The 15873-nt window shown below is 49.6% G+C and overlaps 1 protein-coding gene across 1 annotated transcript; it reads left to right on the top strand.

Moving 5' to 3' along the window:
* Positions 1-672: 672 nt before the first annotated feature.
* On the top strand, positions 673-14699 carry LOC149338897 (uncharacterized). The gene is made up of 4 exons (XM_089550826.1): positions 673-726; positions 11368-11675; positions 12818-13002; positions 14665-14699. The coding sequence occupies exons 1-4, from the start codon at positions 673-675 to the stop codon at positions 14697-14699; spliced, it is 582 nt and encodes a 193-aa protein (XP_089406952.1).
* The last annotated feature ends 1174 nt before the right edge of the window (positions 14700-15873 follow it).

The following is a 15873-nucleotide window of genomic DNA, read 5'->3' on the forward strand; positions in this document are numbered from 1 at the left end:
AATATGCTTCAATTATTTGATGTTCTAATCTGTCTTTCGACCTCGCAATGAATCATGTGTTTTCAAAACACGGATAGCATTAGCAGTTTTAGCAGTTAGTGGCCATATGACTGCTGTAATAATTTTTTATCGTTATCTTGTGCTGCCTGACTCTTTCGTTGAGGCACTGAGCAGTCCGGCCGATATATTTGTGGCCGTAGCTTAGAAGTACCACGCACACAATATCAGCTGTGCACTCAGTGGCGAGAATGTGGTGATTCTTTTTGCATTGCTTAACACGCCTTTCTTTTTTAAAGGTGCAAATGCGCTACTGCTTGCACAAAACAGATAGCACTGCATTGATTTTATATTTCTTTCCCAATTTATTCAAATTGTGCGATAGCCGATGAATACAGGAAATCACAACTATCGGTTGTTTTTGATTTTCTTTGTTCTTTTGACCGTGATCACCCTTCAACGTTGGCTTGCGCTTCTTGAGAAGGTTTTCACAAATACTTGTGATAAGGTGTTTTACGTACTCAGCTTGGTTAATGCGTTTTGTTTGCGCATCAAAGCTGTGTGCCATCTCATAATCACAAGATTTTTTCAGGACTGCATTCAGGCATGTCGCAAAGATTCTTCGCTTGACTAGCTTGGAATGTGCGCATGATCTGGGGTTTAGAACCAACATACATGGCCATCCTGCTTAAGCACGAGTTGCAAATCAAGAAACTGCAGGCCATGATTGTGGGGAACTTCTTTCCTGAAAAGAATCCAATTAGATTCGCTGCTGCAATTGGTGACTATGTCTTTAGGAATGGTTCTTAGTTTCGAACATACATGATTGTTGAGCACAATTAGATAGTGATCTACTTACCTGAATATCATACTAACGTTTGAAATCAATCAAAGCCGGTCATTAACACGTTTGTCAACATACGATAAAAATATGTCACTGAAAATAGGGGCAAGAGACTACCCAAATGCAAGCGGCATGACTCTGAACATAAAACTGATGGTTGAATAAACCGAGAGTCGATGAAAGGTAAAATTCTAAAAGTGTTAAAATGTCATCACAGCTAATGCCTGTTTCATCCTGAAAAAGCAGTCCACTTTTGCGAATTTTTGTGTGCTTTTGTCTCCGTTTTTTTCGCGCCAGTACGCTTTTGAGTAAATTACGCTACGCTACAACCAAATAATTCAAACGGAAGACGTGCTGCAACAATGCAAAAGTACGCTTAGGGCACAGAACAGTTGTATCCGTGAAGTATCGATCAAGAGTCAGCAGACTGTTCCAGTGCACACATATGCCTCTGAGCAAAAAACCACTCAAAGTACATTCAGATAAAAATGCACGCTTCTGAAAGATTTATTTGCAAGAGCATGTTTCATGCTGCTATTAGAAATTTAAATACACTGAATGTGAAACCATTTCAGAATTCTCACCAGCTATGTTCTCGGCCGCTTCTAGCTGCCTTTTCAAGGTTTCATTCTCATTTTTCAGCCAGGCAATTTCTGCTTGCTGTTCCCCAAGTTGCGGCGCAGCTGATCTGCAGCATGTGTATTCCGGAAATCATTAAACAGCATGAGAATGATTGAAGTTTAGACCGGTATAAAAGTTGAAGCATACCCTTGTGCACTTTCAACCACTGCTGTTTGTAGCGTAGATGCCAGATGTCTTCAATATTGAACGAAAGTGTTGTTTTTGTTATGCTTACAACAATTTACTGTATGACTACCTACAACTGAATAGCACTCATTTGAGGTGTTTTTATGTCACACAAAAAGCATACCGCGATAACTACTGTGAGCTTTTTAAAAGAGGGAGATAAATACGTTTTCTCCGCTTAACCGCGCCTGACCCAATTGAAAACCGCCTGGACCCCACCCCATGATCGCGTACGCTACCGAGCGCACGCCGACCACGGCGGGCCTTCCTGTGTGGGAACAAAGGATTGACACTCTGGCTGACAAAAACAAGGCATTTATTGCTACAACGAAAATAACGCCCGTTATCAACAAACTACGCCAATTACCAACGCGAGCACGGTTACGAGCGAATGTTCGCCCACGCTAAGGCAGGGGCTACTCCACGGTTGGACGGGAGGAGATTCTGGAGAGCGTTCCTCCCCACGAGGCTTCGCCATTCACTGCGCCGGCGAAGAAAGGAGCGTCGCACGTGAACGTCAGCGCGCGTCCCCCTTCCCGAGCCGAAGAGGGCCGTCTCCCCCGCGCGCGCGCAGCAATTACGCCATCCGTGGTGCTTGTGTTCCTGCGACACCGGCGCCCTTCTTTGTTAGTTAAGGTAACTAAATAGGCTTGGAAGGGTGCATCGCGGAGAAGCCAACCACAGGGAGTAGGGACGCGTCTCCATACCCCCCCCCCCCCCCCCCCCCCAGCCTTAAATAGACCCACGTGCCTGCAAGTACATGCTATGGAGGCTTCTCCTGGTCTTCATGCCCTTGAGGCAGGTCTTGCAGGTCTTGCACAAACTAATCCATGCCACTCAGTCACCTTTATCGCACCTGCAACGACCCTCTTATTCATCAACCAGATCGCACAATAACCTCAGCTACACGCGCAGTTATGGCAGTACTCACGCCTTTAACTTTTCTCCGCTCCCACGTGCTATATGTGTATGGAACGATCATCCAAACTGCATTGCATCGCAGCGCAGCCACGGCACGTTTCGTAATCATCTGGTCAAACATTATATCGATAACACCTAGCACGTCTTCTCTGCCCGAGTCATGCCTGTTTTTTTTTTTTTTTGTCACACCCTGTTTATCAGCCCATTTGCCTTCCTGTGTATTTGCTCATGTTTTTTTTTCCCGTTACTATTATGGGGTATTTATATTCTATTTTTTTATCCAATGTTTTTCTGCATGTATTTTGCACTGTCGTGATAATTTGTAATCAGCTTTTAGAACGTAACAGTGTGTGTTTCTACGCATTTTTGTTTTTTTCTAGCTACTGTTGCACATATTTAATGCTCCCCCTTACACAATGCCTCCCTGGAGGCCTGTAAGGTATCTGTAAATAAATAAATAAATAAATAAATAAACAAATAAATAAATAAATAAATAAATAAACTATCGCTATTTCTTATATTACTCCCTGCCGCGATGGCTCAGTGGTTACGGCGCTCGGCTGCTGTATAAAAATATGTAGAACTTTTCAGCTACTTTAACTATCTTTTTCCTGTTGCTGATGACATCAACCTGTTCGTCCCTTAGCGCACACATCTGATTTTTGCCTGTGCCTAGTTTCCATTTTACCGCTTTTAGGCTACCTCCGTTTTTTAGAGCATGCTCGATTCTATCCATATTAAACTTTCTTACGTCAGTTAACCTGCGCTTATTGATTAACTTTTATATCTCTGGCAGTTATACTCTGTGAGTTGGGATTTGTTTCAATCTTTGACGTTTCTCAATGAGATCTTTGGTCTCCTCTTCGAAATCGTAGAAAGCATCTATAAAGACGTGGAATTGGTAATGAGCAAAACGAAAACATTGGGCGCTGTACAGATGGGTGACTTCCATGTCAAGGTAGGAAAGAAGCAGGCTGGAGACCAAGCATTAGGAGACATGGCAGAGGCTCCAAGAATAGCAGGTCGGAGTTATTAGTACAGTTCACAGAAAGGAATAATTTACGGCCATATAATGTTTTCACATTAACAGAGGCAAGCAGCATCCTTTCCGTGAACGGTGACGCCGCGTAGACTAGCCAGAGGCCCGGCATAACAGCGTCTGTAACACAGCTATGCGCCTAATTTCTAAACACCTCTCTCTGTAAAATCGGCATGCTACGCTGAGGCCTTGCGGATGATCGCTCCTTTATGTGGGATATTGCAGATGCGGTCCTTCAGTATAGGCCACAAACTGGTCTATCATGCGGGATTTGATTATTCTAACCCTTCGTTATGTGACCTCAACCAGGTAAAAAAGTAGGAGTTGGATGTGAACGGATAAGAGCTCCATTATCATCAACCCTAGGCGGCTACTTCTGGCGTAACATTGTCCTCAGATTGATATGATGCTGCGTTATAGAGTTCTATAAATACTTGTTCTATAAATAATTAAAATTCTGTAAAAAAAGAAGCTCTTTAAATAGAACATTGGTGCACTGTAATAAATAGCATGCCTGGAAACGTATTTTGCTTTAATAGATAAGCCTGCATTTCGTTCGCGCAGCCTGCGGTGGGAATCCATAATTAATTCCTTTTGCTACCCTTTTTAAGCTAAAATCAGAGGCAACTTTTTACAAAGCTTTTTATGCGCGCGTTTTGGTTTAGGCATCATGCTTAGATGGTTATTGACGAAAATCACCGTGGAGCTGTTTCTGAGGAAAACAGTTAGGATACCCAGACATTCTGGCGATATGCCTTTGGGACGTCTGAAGTGGGAATTAGGCTACTGCAATGCCTCTGTGGAGCCACCTAGTTTAAAAATATAACGGGAAGTTAAAATGGCCAAATGAGGCCGGAATAGTTTCCTTTTTATTTCTTCCATGCTTGATGGGTTTTTATGCAAGAAAGGTTGAAGATTGTCAGTAAAAATATTCACGCTACGACATAAGAGTGTCTCCTGTGGCAGTATGCCCCTACAGATCCGAGCGCAGGATTTCAATCGCTTTCCTGCCTCTAGGTGGCGCAACTGTGAGAAAAAGAAGCAGCACTGGCGCATCCGGGTGCCGTTTTCCGGGGCACAGCCGTCTCGAGAACAGCTAAGCACATCTCTCAGTGCTGGTCGCTGTAGAAGACAGCGCACAATGGTAAGACTTTTTCGCCGCAATATTCGAGCGGTCGAGCCAAAGTGCATGGTGATGTTGCTGAGTATGCCTGTATTAATTTGGACCGTAAGGTACTCCAAATAGAAAGTCTGGCTGCCGCAGCAGCAACCCTGCGGTAGCTCCTTTATCAGTCAATCGTTTCGTCGAAGCAGACTTGCACTAATAGGAATATATTTGGGACTTTCTTCTAGTTGAAGGCCCAGCATAACATGGGCTTGTAGGGTAGCATGTGAACATTTGTCAAACATTCTGCAGTCGTTTGTACTGTCACATTATTGCTGAATGCGCGCAAATGTTTCGTCGCCTTTGAAGACGCCATAGTGATTAGACTTATTTGTTAACATTAATTGTAGCTGTTCTCAATGTCTTTACAAAGCAAGAACGGCAGCGCCTGGATGCAAGTTGCCAGCATAGCTGTGATAAATGGTATCAGCGGGGGTAGACAGTGCGTTATGGAAAGAGGGAAGAGGATGGATATAAAGGATGTGACATTGCTGCGGCAAAGTAACTGCGGCTGTAAGTCAATCTACTTTCTCAATTTGCTGCTATTCGGTGTTACACTATCTGCCACGATGGATCTATCACAGAAGAGTTTGCAAGTGGCTTGAAGTAGACGAAGTTAACGGTGCTTGTTGCCTCGAACTACAGAGCTGCAACCATGCACCAGCGTTCTCTCTGAAACTCAGGTCTTATACGTAGCCCTTATTAATTACTGAACGAATGCCGCTTCGAATGTGTCGAAGAGTCACGAGTAATATAAGTTTGGTTGGTTTATTGGGGTTTAACGTCCCAAAGCAACTCAGACTATGAGGGACGCCGTAGTGAAGGACTCCAGAAATTTCGACCGCCTGGGGCTCTTTAACGTGCACTCACATCGCTCGGCACACGGGCTTCTAGAATTTTGCCTTCATCGAAATTCAGCCGCCGCTGCCGGAATCGAACCCGCGTCCTTCGAGTCAGCAGCCGAGCGCCGTAACCACTGAGCCATCGCGGCGGGGAGTAATATTGTCACGTCGTTGTAAGGCGCGCTAACGCTCAGGGCGGTTTAGAAGGCTCCCAAGAACATCCGGTGCCGAGTCCGGTGGTGGCGAACTTCGTCCTTTTCGCTCAATGTCCTCACGTCGTCGTCTTCAGTAGCGCTAGCGTCATTAGCCCCCCCGTTCGAAAAGCATCGTCCCGATGCTAAAGGAAACCAGTGTCAGAGGGAGTGTCACGGTGTCCTTGCGTGATACGGTTTCAGGCGAACGACGTGGACCACCTCGGGGCGCGCGTCGCGTCGTGAGCGTGGTGTTTGATCAGGAATGACTTCATAGTTGAGATCGCCGATGCGCCGCAGGACTTGGTAGGGGCCGAAGTAACGACGTAAGAGCTTGTCGCCGAGTCCGCGACGTCGGATTGGGGACCAAACCCAGACATGGTCGCCTGCGAAATATTCGACCGCCCGTCTCCGCAGGTTTTACCGTCGGGCATTTTGGTCCTCCTGAGCGCGAATTCGCACCCGGGCTAGTTGACGAGCATCCTCGGCGCGCTGTAAAAAGTGGGCAACGTCGGCATTTGGGTGGTCGTCGACGTGGGGAAGCATAGCGTCGAGTGTTGTGGTCACCTGTCGTCCATAGACGAGACTGAACGGTGTCATGTTGGTTGTTTCCTGGACGGCGGTATTATAGGCGAACGTGACATAAGGCAGGACTTCATCCCACGTTTTGTGCTCCACGTCCACGTACATCGAAAGCATATCCGCGAGAGTCTTGTTCAGACGTTCGGTCAAGCCGTTCGTCTGGGGGTGGTATGAGGTCGACCTGCGGTGGCTCGTGTGGCTGAAAGCAAGGATATGCTGCATGAGCTCAGCAGTAAAGGCAGCTCCTCGGTCAGTAATGAGAACCCGGGGTGCGCCGGGGCGCAGGACGATCTGAAGCACAAAAAATTTGGCCACATCGATAGCGGTTCCACTCGAAAGAGCGGCTGTCTCCGCGTAACGCGTGAGATAGTCTGTGGCGACAATTATCCACCGCTTTCCGGAGTTTGATATGGGGAACGGGCCGAGCAAGTCCATCCCGATTTGTCGGAATGGTCGGGACGGCGGGTCAATGGGCTTGAGGAAGCCGGCGGGCTTGGCAGGAGGAACCTTGCGGCGCTGACAGTCACGGCAAGAGAGAACGTAATGCGTAACGTCATGTCCAAGGCGAGGCCAGTAGTATTTTTCGCGAATCTTGGCTTGCGTTCTAGTGACGCCAAGGTGGCCGGAAGCAGGTTCGTCGTGGCAGGCATTCAAAATTTCGACGCGTAGGTTCTCGAGCACGACGAGCAAGTACTCGCGACTGTTAGAAGAAAAGTTCTTTTTGTAGAGTACGCCATCACGGAGGCAGAGGGAAGACAAAGCTCGCCGGAAGGCGGCAGGTACTCTGCCACTGGCACCTTCAAGATAATCAATGACGTCTCGAAGGTCCGGGTCGGCGCGTTGTTGGTCAGCAAAGTCGGTAGAGTTTAGGGCGGTCACAAAGGCGTCGTCGTCCGCAGCGTCGTCAGGAGCTGGTTGTGCAGGGGCACGGGAAAGGCAGTCGGCGTCCAAGTGTTTGTGGCCGGATTTGTAGGTTACAGAAATGTCGTATTCCTGCAGTCGGAGACTCCATCGTGCAAGGCGCCCTGAAGGATCCTTTATGTTGGCCAGCCAACAAAGTGCGTGATGGTCGGTCACTACTTTGAAAGGTCTACCGTAAAGGTTTGTTCGAAACTTGGAAATTGCCCACACGATGGCTAGGCATTCTTTTTCGGTGGCAGAGTAGTTTGCCTTCGGCCTTAGACAGTGCACGACTTGCGTAGGCAATTACACGATGTTGATTTTTCTGGACCTGAACTAGGACTGCACCCAAACCGACATTGCTGGCGTCGGTGTGTACCTCAGTGTCAGCATATTCATCAAAGTGCGCCAGAATGGGTGGTGACTGTAAGCGGCGTTGAAGCTCTAGGAACGCCTGTTGTTGCGGCGCTTCCCACTGGAACTGGACATCGGCCTTGGTCAGGTAAGTAAGGGGCGCAGCGATTTTAGAGAAGTTTTTCACAAAGCGGCGATAATACGCACATAGTCCAAGGAAACGCCGAACTTCTTTCTGATCGCGTGGCGGCGGGAAATTCGCGATGGCGACCGTTTTTGTCAGTGTCCGGAAGGACCCCTTCTTGGTTCACGAGGTGACCCAAAAACTTCAACTCCTCGTAACCGAAGTGACACTTCTCGGCTTTTAGAGTGAGTCCAGAGGATTTTACGGCCTGCAGCACCGCCTCGAGGCGACGAAGGTGCTCGTCAAAAGTTGGGGCGAATACGATCACATCGTCCAGGTATACGAGGCAAGTGTGCCATTTCAGGTCCACGAGTACTGCGTCCATAAGCCTCTGAAAGGTCGCTGGGGCCGAGCAAAGACCAAATGGCATGACCTGGAACTCGTACAACCCGTCTGGAGTGATGAATGCCGTCTTCTCGCGGTCCCTCTCGTCTACCTCTATTTGCCAGTACCCAGACTTCAAATCCATGGAGGAGAAATACTTGGCGTTGCATAAACGATCCAAAGCGTCGTCGATTCTGGGCAAAGGGTAAACGTCCTTTTTAGTAATGTTATTCAGTCGCCGGTAATCAATGCAGAACCGCAATGTTCCGTCCTTTTTCTTTACGAGCACGACAGGTGCGGCCCAGGGGCTCCGAGACGGTCGAATGACGTCGTTATCAAGCATTTCCTTTACTTGCGTGCTGATAGCGGCGCGTTCTCTAGAGGAAACACGGTAGGGTGACTGTCGCAGTGGTGGCGTCGTGTCGTCCGTAATAATAAGATGTGTAGCAAGGTGTGTCCTGCCAACTCGCGGAGACGACGCAAATGTGTGTCTGTAGCGATTGAGCAGGTCGCGCAGCATGCCTTGTTGTTGTGGCGGCAATGTCTGATTAATGTCGTACTTGACGTCGACTATGTCCTCTGGATCCGGTCGTGAAACACGAGTCAGGCTTTGTGCGCACTTGGTATCAGTGACGGCATCTATGTAAGCGACAGTCGTCCCCTTGTTCAGGTGCTGGTGCTCATTGCTGAAATTAGTCAGGAGTACATCAACTTTGCCGTCGTCCAGAAACACGACCGCCCGAGGTACTGCAATACCGCGGTCGAGAAGCAAAAGTTGTTTACTCTCGACTATACCTTCAGTGTCTCGAATGGTATGCGAACCGAGTCACCAGTATACTGGAGCGGGGAGGCACGGTCACTTGCTCGTCAAGAATATGGAGCGCCGACGGGAGGGCATCTGTGGTGTCAATGGCATTCTCTGTCGAAAACTGGACGGACTGAGACTGCAGGTCGATGATGGCTCCGTTGTCCGTTAGGAAGTCCACACCCAGGAGAACATCACGAGAGCAATCAGCGAGGACAACAAACCTTGCAGGGAACGTTTGCCCTTGCACCGTGACCCTAGCCGTGCACATTCCTATCGTCGTAATCAAATGTCCCCCAGCGGTACGTAACTGCGGGCCGTCCCAAGCTGTCATAACCTTTTTGAGCACAGCGGCGAATTGTCTACTGAGCACAGAATAATCGGCACCAGTGTCAACTAAAGCAGTTACGGCTGTGCCGTTTACTGAAACGTCTAAATCGGCCGGTGGTGGCGTCTTGCGGTACTGTCGAGGAGTCCGATCGCGGCTTTGGTGCGTCGAAGGGATGCGGCGTCGAAGAGAAGCGTTGTGGTTACGAAGAAGCGCGGCGGGTTGTCGGCTTGTCTTAACATGCTGTCGTTCGTGGGTCGTCGAGGACGGTGTGTTGCACGGCATTGGCGATGTGTCTGGCGGCGTTGGAGGGTCTTGTTCTTGTCGTCGAGCAGCCGCACCTCCAGAGGCTGCCGCGTCTAGTTTCCCCTACAGGGACTTCTAGACTGGCCCTGATCGCTGGGTCCCGGAGAACTGTAGCGGCGCGGGGATGGTGATCGCGAGATGCGACGCTGGCCGGAGTCCGCATGGGAGATGTAATCTGCGATCTCCCTGGGTCGCTCTCCAGGCAGCGGACGGGGAGCACCGAAGGGGTACCCTCGAAGACCCATCTCCTTATATGGACAGCGGCGCCAGATGTGCCCAGGTGCCCCGCAATGGTAGCACAACGGTCGATGGTCCGGGGTTCTCCAGACGTCAGTTCTGCGACGCCTAGGTCGCTGGACAATGTTCGACTGGGAAGGTGGAAGCTGAGGAGCGGCTGGCGTAGGTGCTTCATATCGTTGGGTCGAGGCCGGAAGGAAACGGCTTGCGGCGGCAGCATAACTCAATGTTTGTGGCGGCGGTGGAGTGGCTGCCGGAAGCTGCGACGTACCTAATGCTTGTTCGACCTCCTCGCGAATGACATCTGTAAACGACGCAATCTGCGGCTGAGCAGGGGTGTGCTGCAAAGCCTTCGCCACCTCTTCCCTTACAATGGCTCGAATGACCTCACGCAGCGATTCTCCTGAGGTCATGGAGGTTCCCTCAGTACGGGTGCAGAGCATCGATACGTTAGTGCGCTCGTACTGTCGTGCCCGCATGTCGAGTGATTTCTCAATGGACATTGCTTCCTTGACGAAGTCGTTTACTGTTGCGGGTGGACTCCGAACCAGGCCTGCGAAAAGCTGCTCCTTTACACCCTTCATCAGCAATCGCACCTTCTTTTCCTCCGGCATGCTTGGGTCTGCGCGACGGAAGAGGCGTGTCATCTCTTCCACGTACACCATTACACTTTCGTTCGGAAGTTGGATGCGATTCTGCAGAAGAAGGTCGGCCTTCTCCTTGCGAAACGTACTGGTGAACGCCTGGAGAAATTCTGCTTTGAATGTCTCCCATGTTTGCAGGCAAGATTCATGGTTTACGTACCATGTCCCTGCAGAGTCTTCCAGAGCAAAATAGACATGGCGCATCTTTGAGTCCCCGTCCCAAGAATTGAATGTGGCCACCCGGTCGAACTGGTTCAGCCAGTACTCGGCGTCCTCATGAGGTAGGCCGTGGAAACGCGGCGGATCCCGTTGGTGGTGGAGAAGGACGGGCGCAGTTGATGTTGGAGGATTCATTGCAGCAGCGCCGGTACTCCTTGTTGACTTGTGGTCAGGGAGCAGCGCGAACTCGGGAGATAGGCCTTGCAGTCGGCGGCTGCCCTGGTGAACGGGCGTGTCTACCGGGGGTGGTCGACCTTTCCTGAAATCGCGGCTTGATGGGGGCGTCCGGTACATGAAAGATGTACCCAGCAGCTCCACCAGATGTCACGTCGGTGTAAGACGCGCTAACGCTCAAGGCGGTTTAGAAGGCTCCCAAGAACGTCCGGTGCCGAGTCCGATGGTGGCGAACTTCGTCCTTTTCGCTTAGTGTCCTCACGTCGTCGTCTTCAGTAGCGCTAGCGTCAATATAAGTAATAGTGATAGTTGCCACATATTCTGACAGAAGTGATACGTAGAATTGCTATGGAAGTAGTAGTTTTGCTGCGACTTCATTTAGGCGCCAAGGTCGAAGCTGAATGACGGTATTCGCTAGAGTATGGTAGAACACGATATCTCTATGTCTACCCGATTTGGCTACATAGATGATACAGCTTTTCATTTCTCTGTTTGCTACTGCAGCAGCAGAACAAGAAGAGCCGCTCCACGGCCTCCGAGCTCGTACCGCTGACTGCTAGAGACGAGGAAGAGATGCCGCTTACCGAGAGCCCGGAAGCCGCCCTTGTCCTAAAGGACGAACCTTCGGCTACGGGCGCCATCTATGGGGATCGGCGGGCTGATTCGCCGGAGGTGATTTCCAACAAGCTTGAGGAAAGGCGAAGTCAGCTTTCGCGCGCTTTTTCATCGCCCAGTCTGAGCCCGGACGACTGCACGCACGCGTTCTCGCGCAGTACGAGTGGACTTTCAGCAAATCCGAAGCGGCTGCGCTGGTGAGTCGGGATCCAAGCGAATATTGATTTGAATTATTTTTGCGCCCTACGTTAAGTAGATTGAAGATGAATGGGAGCCTTGCATTCGCTTTAGGGAATTTAAAGTATCTAATGAGACAACACGCCGGAAGCCGATAGTCACAGCAACCAAGCAGCATAGTGGATGTGTTTTTTTTTGTCAATTTGTTGTGCTGATTAATTAGAAATTAATAGTGGGATGATTTGATGCCGTAAAGACAATGGATGGCAAAGCAGAACAAAAAACAACCGTGGGGCTCCCATAGGGTCCGAATCCACGACGTGCAAATTTCCGTCTGGTGCTCTACCAACCGAACTACGGCGACAGCTGTTCAATCTTTTGCTTGCGGGGGTATTTACACCTAGAGTAATCGAGCCTTGAGAGCGTTCATCAGCGCCACCTTCGTCTATGAGGGAGGATGTAGTGCGTCCTGTCATAACGAGCACCTTTTTTGCTTTTCCTTTCTGCTGAATAGTTTAACGACTGCCTCGAATCTGGCAGCCTTGACGCCATAGGCAATATAAGAGGTTTCACGCACTGCTTCGGTCCTCGAACTTTTAATAAAGTATCTTTCAAATAATTACAGTATTATTATCGCATTGATTAACGCCACATTATTTTAAAAAAATCCAACATGCTTCTTACTTTCGGTGACTCCTGGCTTCCGTCATGTATGTCGTAACGAGTCCCTCTTTTCCCGTGCCTTGTGTGCTCAGTACTTAACGAGGGCCTCTATTCTGGCAGTCTTGATGCCAAAGGTATGAGAAGATGGTTCCCGCACAGCTTCCGCCCTCACCGGTCGATCACCCGCCTACGTGGCACTCGCGATAATAGAGGACGTACTATGTCCGCCGCTATGAAAGCCGGTGGCGCTGGTGGTTACTCGCAAGGTTCGTTTAAACCAGACGTATATACATCTGAAAGCAGGATATTGGACAGTCGTCGCCGTAGCTCACTTCGTAGAGCACCGGACTCGAAATTCGGAGCTCGTGGGTTCGGATTCGACCAGCGGCATGTGGTTGGTTTTCTTGTGCTTTATTTTCAGTTGTCTGTAAGGGTACAACCCATGCCACATTTGTTTATTTCTGGCTTAGACTTTATACAGGCCACTGCGTCATCGCAGGTCTCCCATGTGGCTCGTGAGACTGTCTATCCTCATCGTGGCGCTCACAGTAGTCGGCGTCTTGGCCCTGGTGTTCACGCTGCATTCCGGGGAGACAGACAGCCAGGAAAGCCCTGACGGTCGTTACTCGGACATTGCTAAACACGGCACTGCTAGCGACAGGACAGCTGCAACTCCTGGCCGTGGTACCACAGTTTCAAGTGGAAACCGCCATGACTTGTCGAGATCCAGATTAGCTGGCCATCCGCAACAAGCAGAAGCGGTGTCTGTATCTATCGCCCACAGCGAGGAACAACGCAGGCCTTTGGCCAACGCAAGCGGGCAGGCTAGTTCGCGTGCTCCCATTCCGGTACGTGTTGTCTGGTGGAACGAAGAAGGCTTCGGACTTGGACGACCAGGATATTTTCCATTCTCCGGGCTGGTCCTCGCTTCAAAACAGGATGAAGGTCGCCAGCGGGTTCATTCTGCTCCACTTCAGAACAAGTCAACCCCTGTGGTGAAAAGCGGCATGAATGGTACTTTCACCGCTTCTCCGGATACGACGAGGATGGAAGAGAAGTATGCGGAAAAAACATGGTAGCTGAAGGAGGGGAAGCACCGATGAAGAATTCAGCCCTTCGCTTGCTCCCGGATATTTGAGGCGATATGGCTTTGGTTTCAACAAATTGCCGACGCGTCAAAAATTTTGCCCGATGGGACTGTGGGCGATAGATAGGCTGGGCATTAGAACTATTTTTCTGCCTTATGTCCAACGGCAATTTTATAAATAGCAATGTGTTGTGGTTTGTGGCTAAATATTCTTTCATACACGGACTGCTGCTATTGCTGCCATGCTGACATTCTAAAGCTTTTTGAGCACAAAATAAATTTCAGACTGCTTGCGGAGTTTCATATGCACTGTAAAGTAAATGAGGTTCTTGGTTTTGATAAGTGCACTACCTTATTCATATGTGATGGCGCTAGCGTATATTTCTTTACTGTTTATGATATAGTGTGTTAAGCGTTTTAAGATTTAAGCAAGTAACAATAGGGCGAGCACGTTCCACATTAAAGAAAGCGCGCGGGAGAATGATGACACACTTCCACAATCAACAGCATCAGCAGCTAGGGCATTCCAGTGGCGAGGCGTTATTGGAAAGATTGATTCTTCAAAAATATTTTAAGGCAAAAGCCTTTAATGCCTCATCATTGTCGACAGAAGGTTGTCAGAAGATGTGTCACGCTTTTTTAGTCAGACCAGAAAAAAAAATCTTTCTGCACGACGGGATTCTAACCACCATCCTTCCGTTCCGCAACGGAGCCTGCTAATGGCTACGCTACTTCCTGCCAACACATATGTAGTGCACACATATGTATGCCAATTTCCTATCCTGTATTAGCAGTTGTCTTGCTTAGGTGTGCCAGCTTACTTTTTTTTAGCCAGCCGCGAAGAGGGAGGTATGAGGGCGAGGTAATATCGTTCTCCCTTTTGTGGAGGGCGTTTTGGAGGTCTAGTGGTGCTGATTGTCCTTATAGGTTTAAGTGCATTTTGGCGAATCAACTTGAGCCATGACCGCCTCCCTACCTGCCAATAAACGCCATACGTGGAAAGAAGAATAACGTAGGGATTTGCCGATTGTGAATTTTGGTTACTCAGTTTTGTTTTCTTGCTCTGTTCCGATTTGTGAGAATTCAGGAAAGGAGCACCGTATGCTCTTGCCTAAAGCTTGTTGAAGCGCGTGAAGATCGGTAATAAACGACAGAGAAAACCTAGATGGGACACTTAAGCTCCGCCTTAAGGTTATGAAGTGACCGTGCTAACGAGTTCCTTAAGCGGCTTTGGTCCCATTTTGCGTATCACTTCGCAGACAAGGGTGATGCTCACTCGTTCGCCATCACATAACACTTAACCTGTCTCAAAGAGTACAGTGAGATAGTGTTAGAGAATCCTCCCATGCATGTCCTCCTCCTTTGTCCCCTATGTCTGGCAGCATGCCCATAAACGCTGAGTTGGTGATTCTTAACTGCATTCGTACATCGCCGAGAGTCCTCGTACCACTACTGGCGCCGCAGTTAAGGCATGGGTCAATGCACCTGCAGGTGGCTGGTTCAAACACAGCAACATATAAGGCTTGTGGGACCCAGGTTGGCTGGAAAGCAATCAATCACATAGCTACCACCTGCCATGGTGGGCAGTTTTCTCACAGTCCAGCTGGCCGGTTTCCACCTGCTACGGTGGGCAGGTTATGACGATATCACAAGGTCACGTAACCTATGCAGCAGATGGGCCACCTGCTTTGGGAATTTTTCGTTCTCGCCGCCGCCGCTGCCGCCGAGGACGACAATGACGACATAGTTTCCGCTGAACAAGACCCATTACGGTATCGCGTTAAAAGCTAGTATTCGCCTCTATCTCAGCGCAGGAGTCACCACTGTACAGTCGAGTCCACTTATAACAGCCGCACTTATACGAATGCTGTGCAGCCTACCGTCAAAGTTTATATTAGGGCTACGGCACTCCGCCTCAGATAAAACCAACAACCGTGGCCGCACGCCTCGGCTATAAGGAACAACGATCCGGCGCAAACTCCGGAAAACGATCCGGAAAACACACGCTACCCGATGCGCGGCGAGCAAAGAGCGTGTCGCAGCTAACGTGGGCTCCCCTCCCTTCCCTCCCCCCCCCCTTGAAAAAAAGAAAGCGTCGACCCTCCATAAAGCAATATAAAAGGCGGCATTGACGCTGGATCTGTCCTCGCTTCGGCGAGCGCGGCTTCGGCCGCTTATCTGTTGTTTGAGCAGCGTCCGCTCCGGCGGACGCAGTTGTTGCTGCGACGCGCGTCTTTTCTTTCCTCTTTCTCTTTCCTCTGATATTTTGCCTCTCCTCTATCTGCACGTGGCAGCGGTGGTGGCTTGGCTCGAGCCAGTAGCAGGCCCGTGCAATTTCCTTTTCATCCTTCTCTCAGTCACAACAACCGCACTTACCGCCGGACAAGCGCGCGCTCTCGCCGGCACTTCGGATACTGCGGCTCAGTAGCCAAACTAACCATCCCCCCTCCCCCCACTCCCGTTGGTTT

This window comes from Amblyomma mixtum, chromosome 6 (assembly GCF_055824585.1).
Source record: "Amblyomma mixtum isolate Tamu chromosome 6, ASM5582458v1, whole genome shotgun sequence".
Taxonomy (NCBI): Eukaryota; Metazoa; Arthropoda; class Arachnida; order Ixodida; family Ixodidae; genus Amblyomma; species Amblyomma mixtum.

Bases quoted from the DNA above. Each gene is read 5' to 3' on its own strand.
- LOC149338897 (XM_089550826.1), top strand. From the start codon at position 673: ATGGCCATCCTGCTTAAGCACGAGTTGCAAATCAAGAAACTGCAGGCC. The intron at 727-11,367 runs GTGGGGAACTTC...TTGCTACTGCAG, and splicing joins AGAAACTGCAGGCCATGATT to CAGCAGAACAAGAAGAGCCG. The intron at 11,676-12,817 runs GTGAGTCGGGAT...GCGTCATCGCAG, and splicing joins AATCCGAAGCGGCTGCGCTG to GTCTCCCATGTGGCTCGTGA.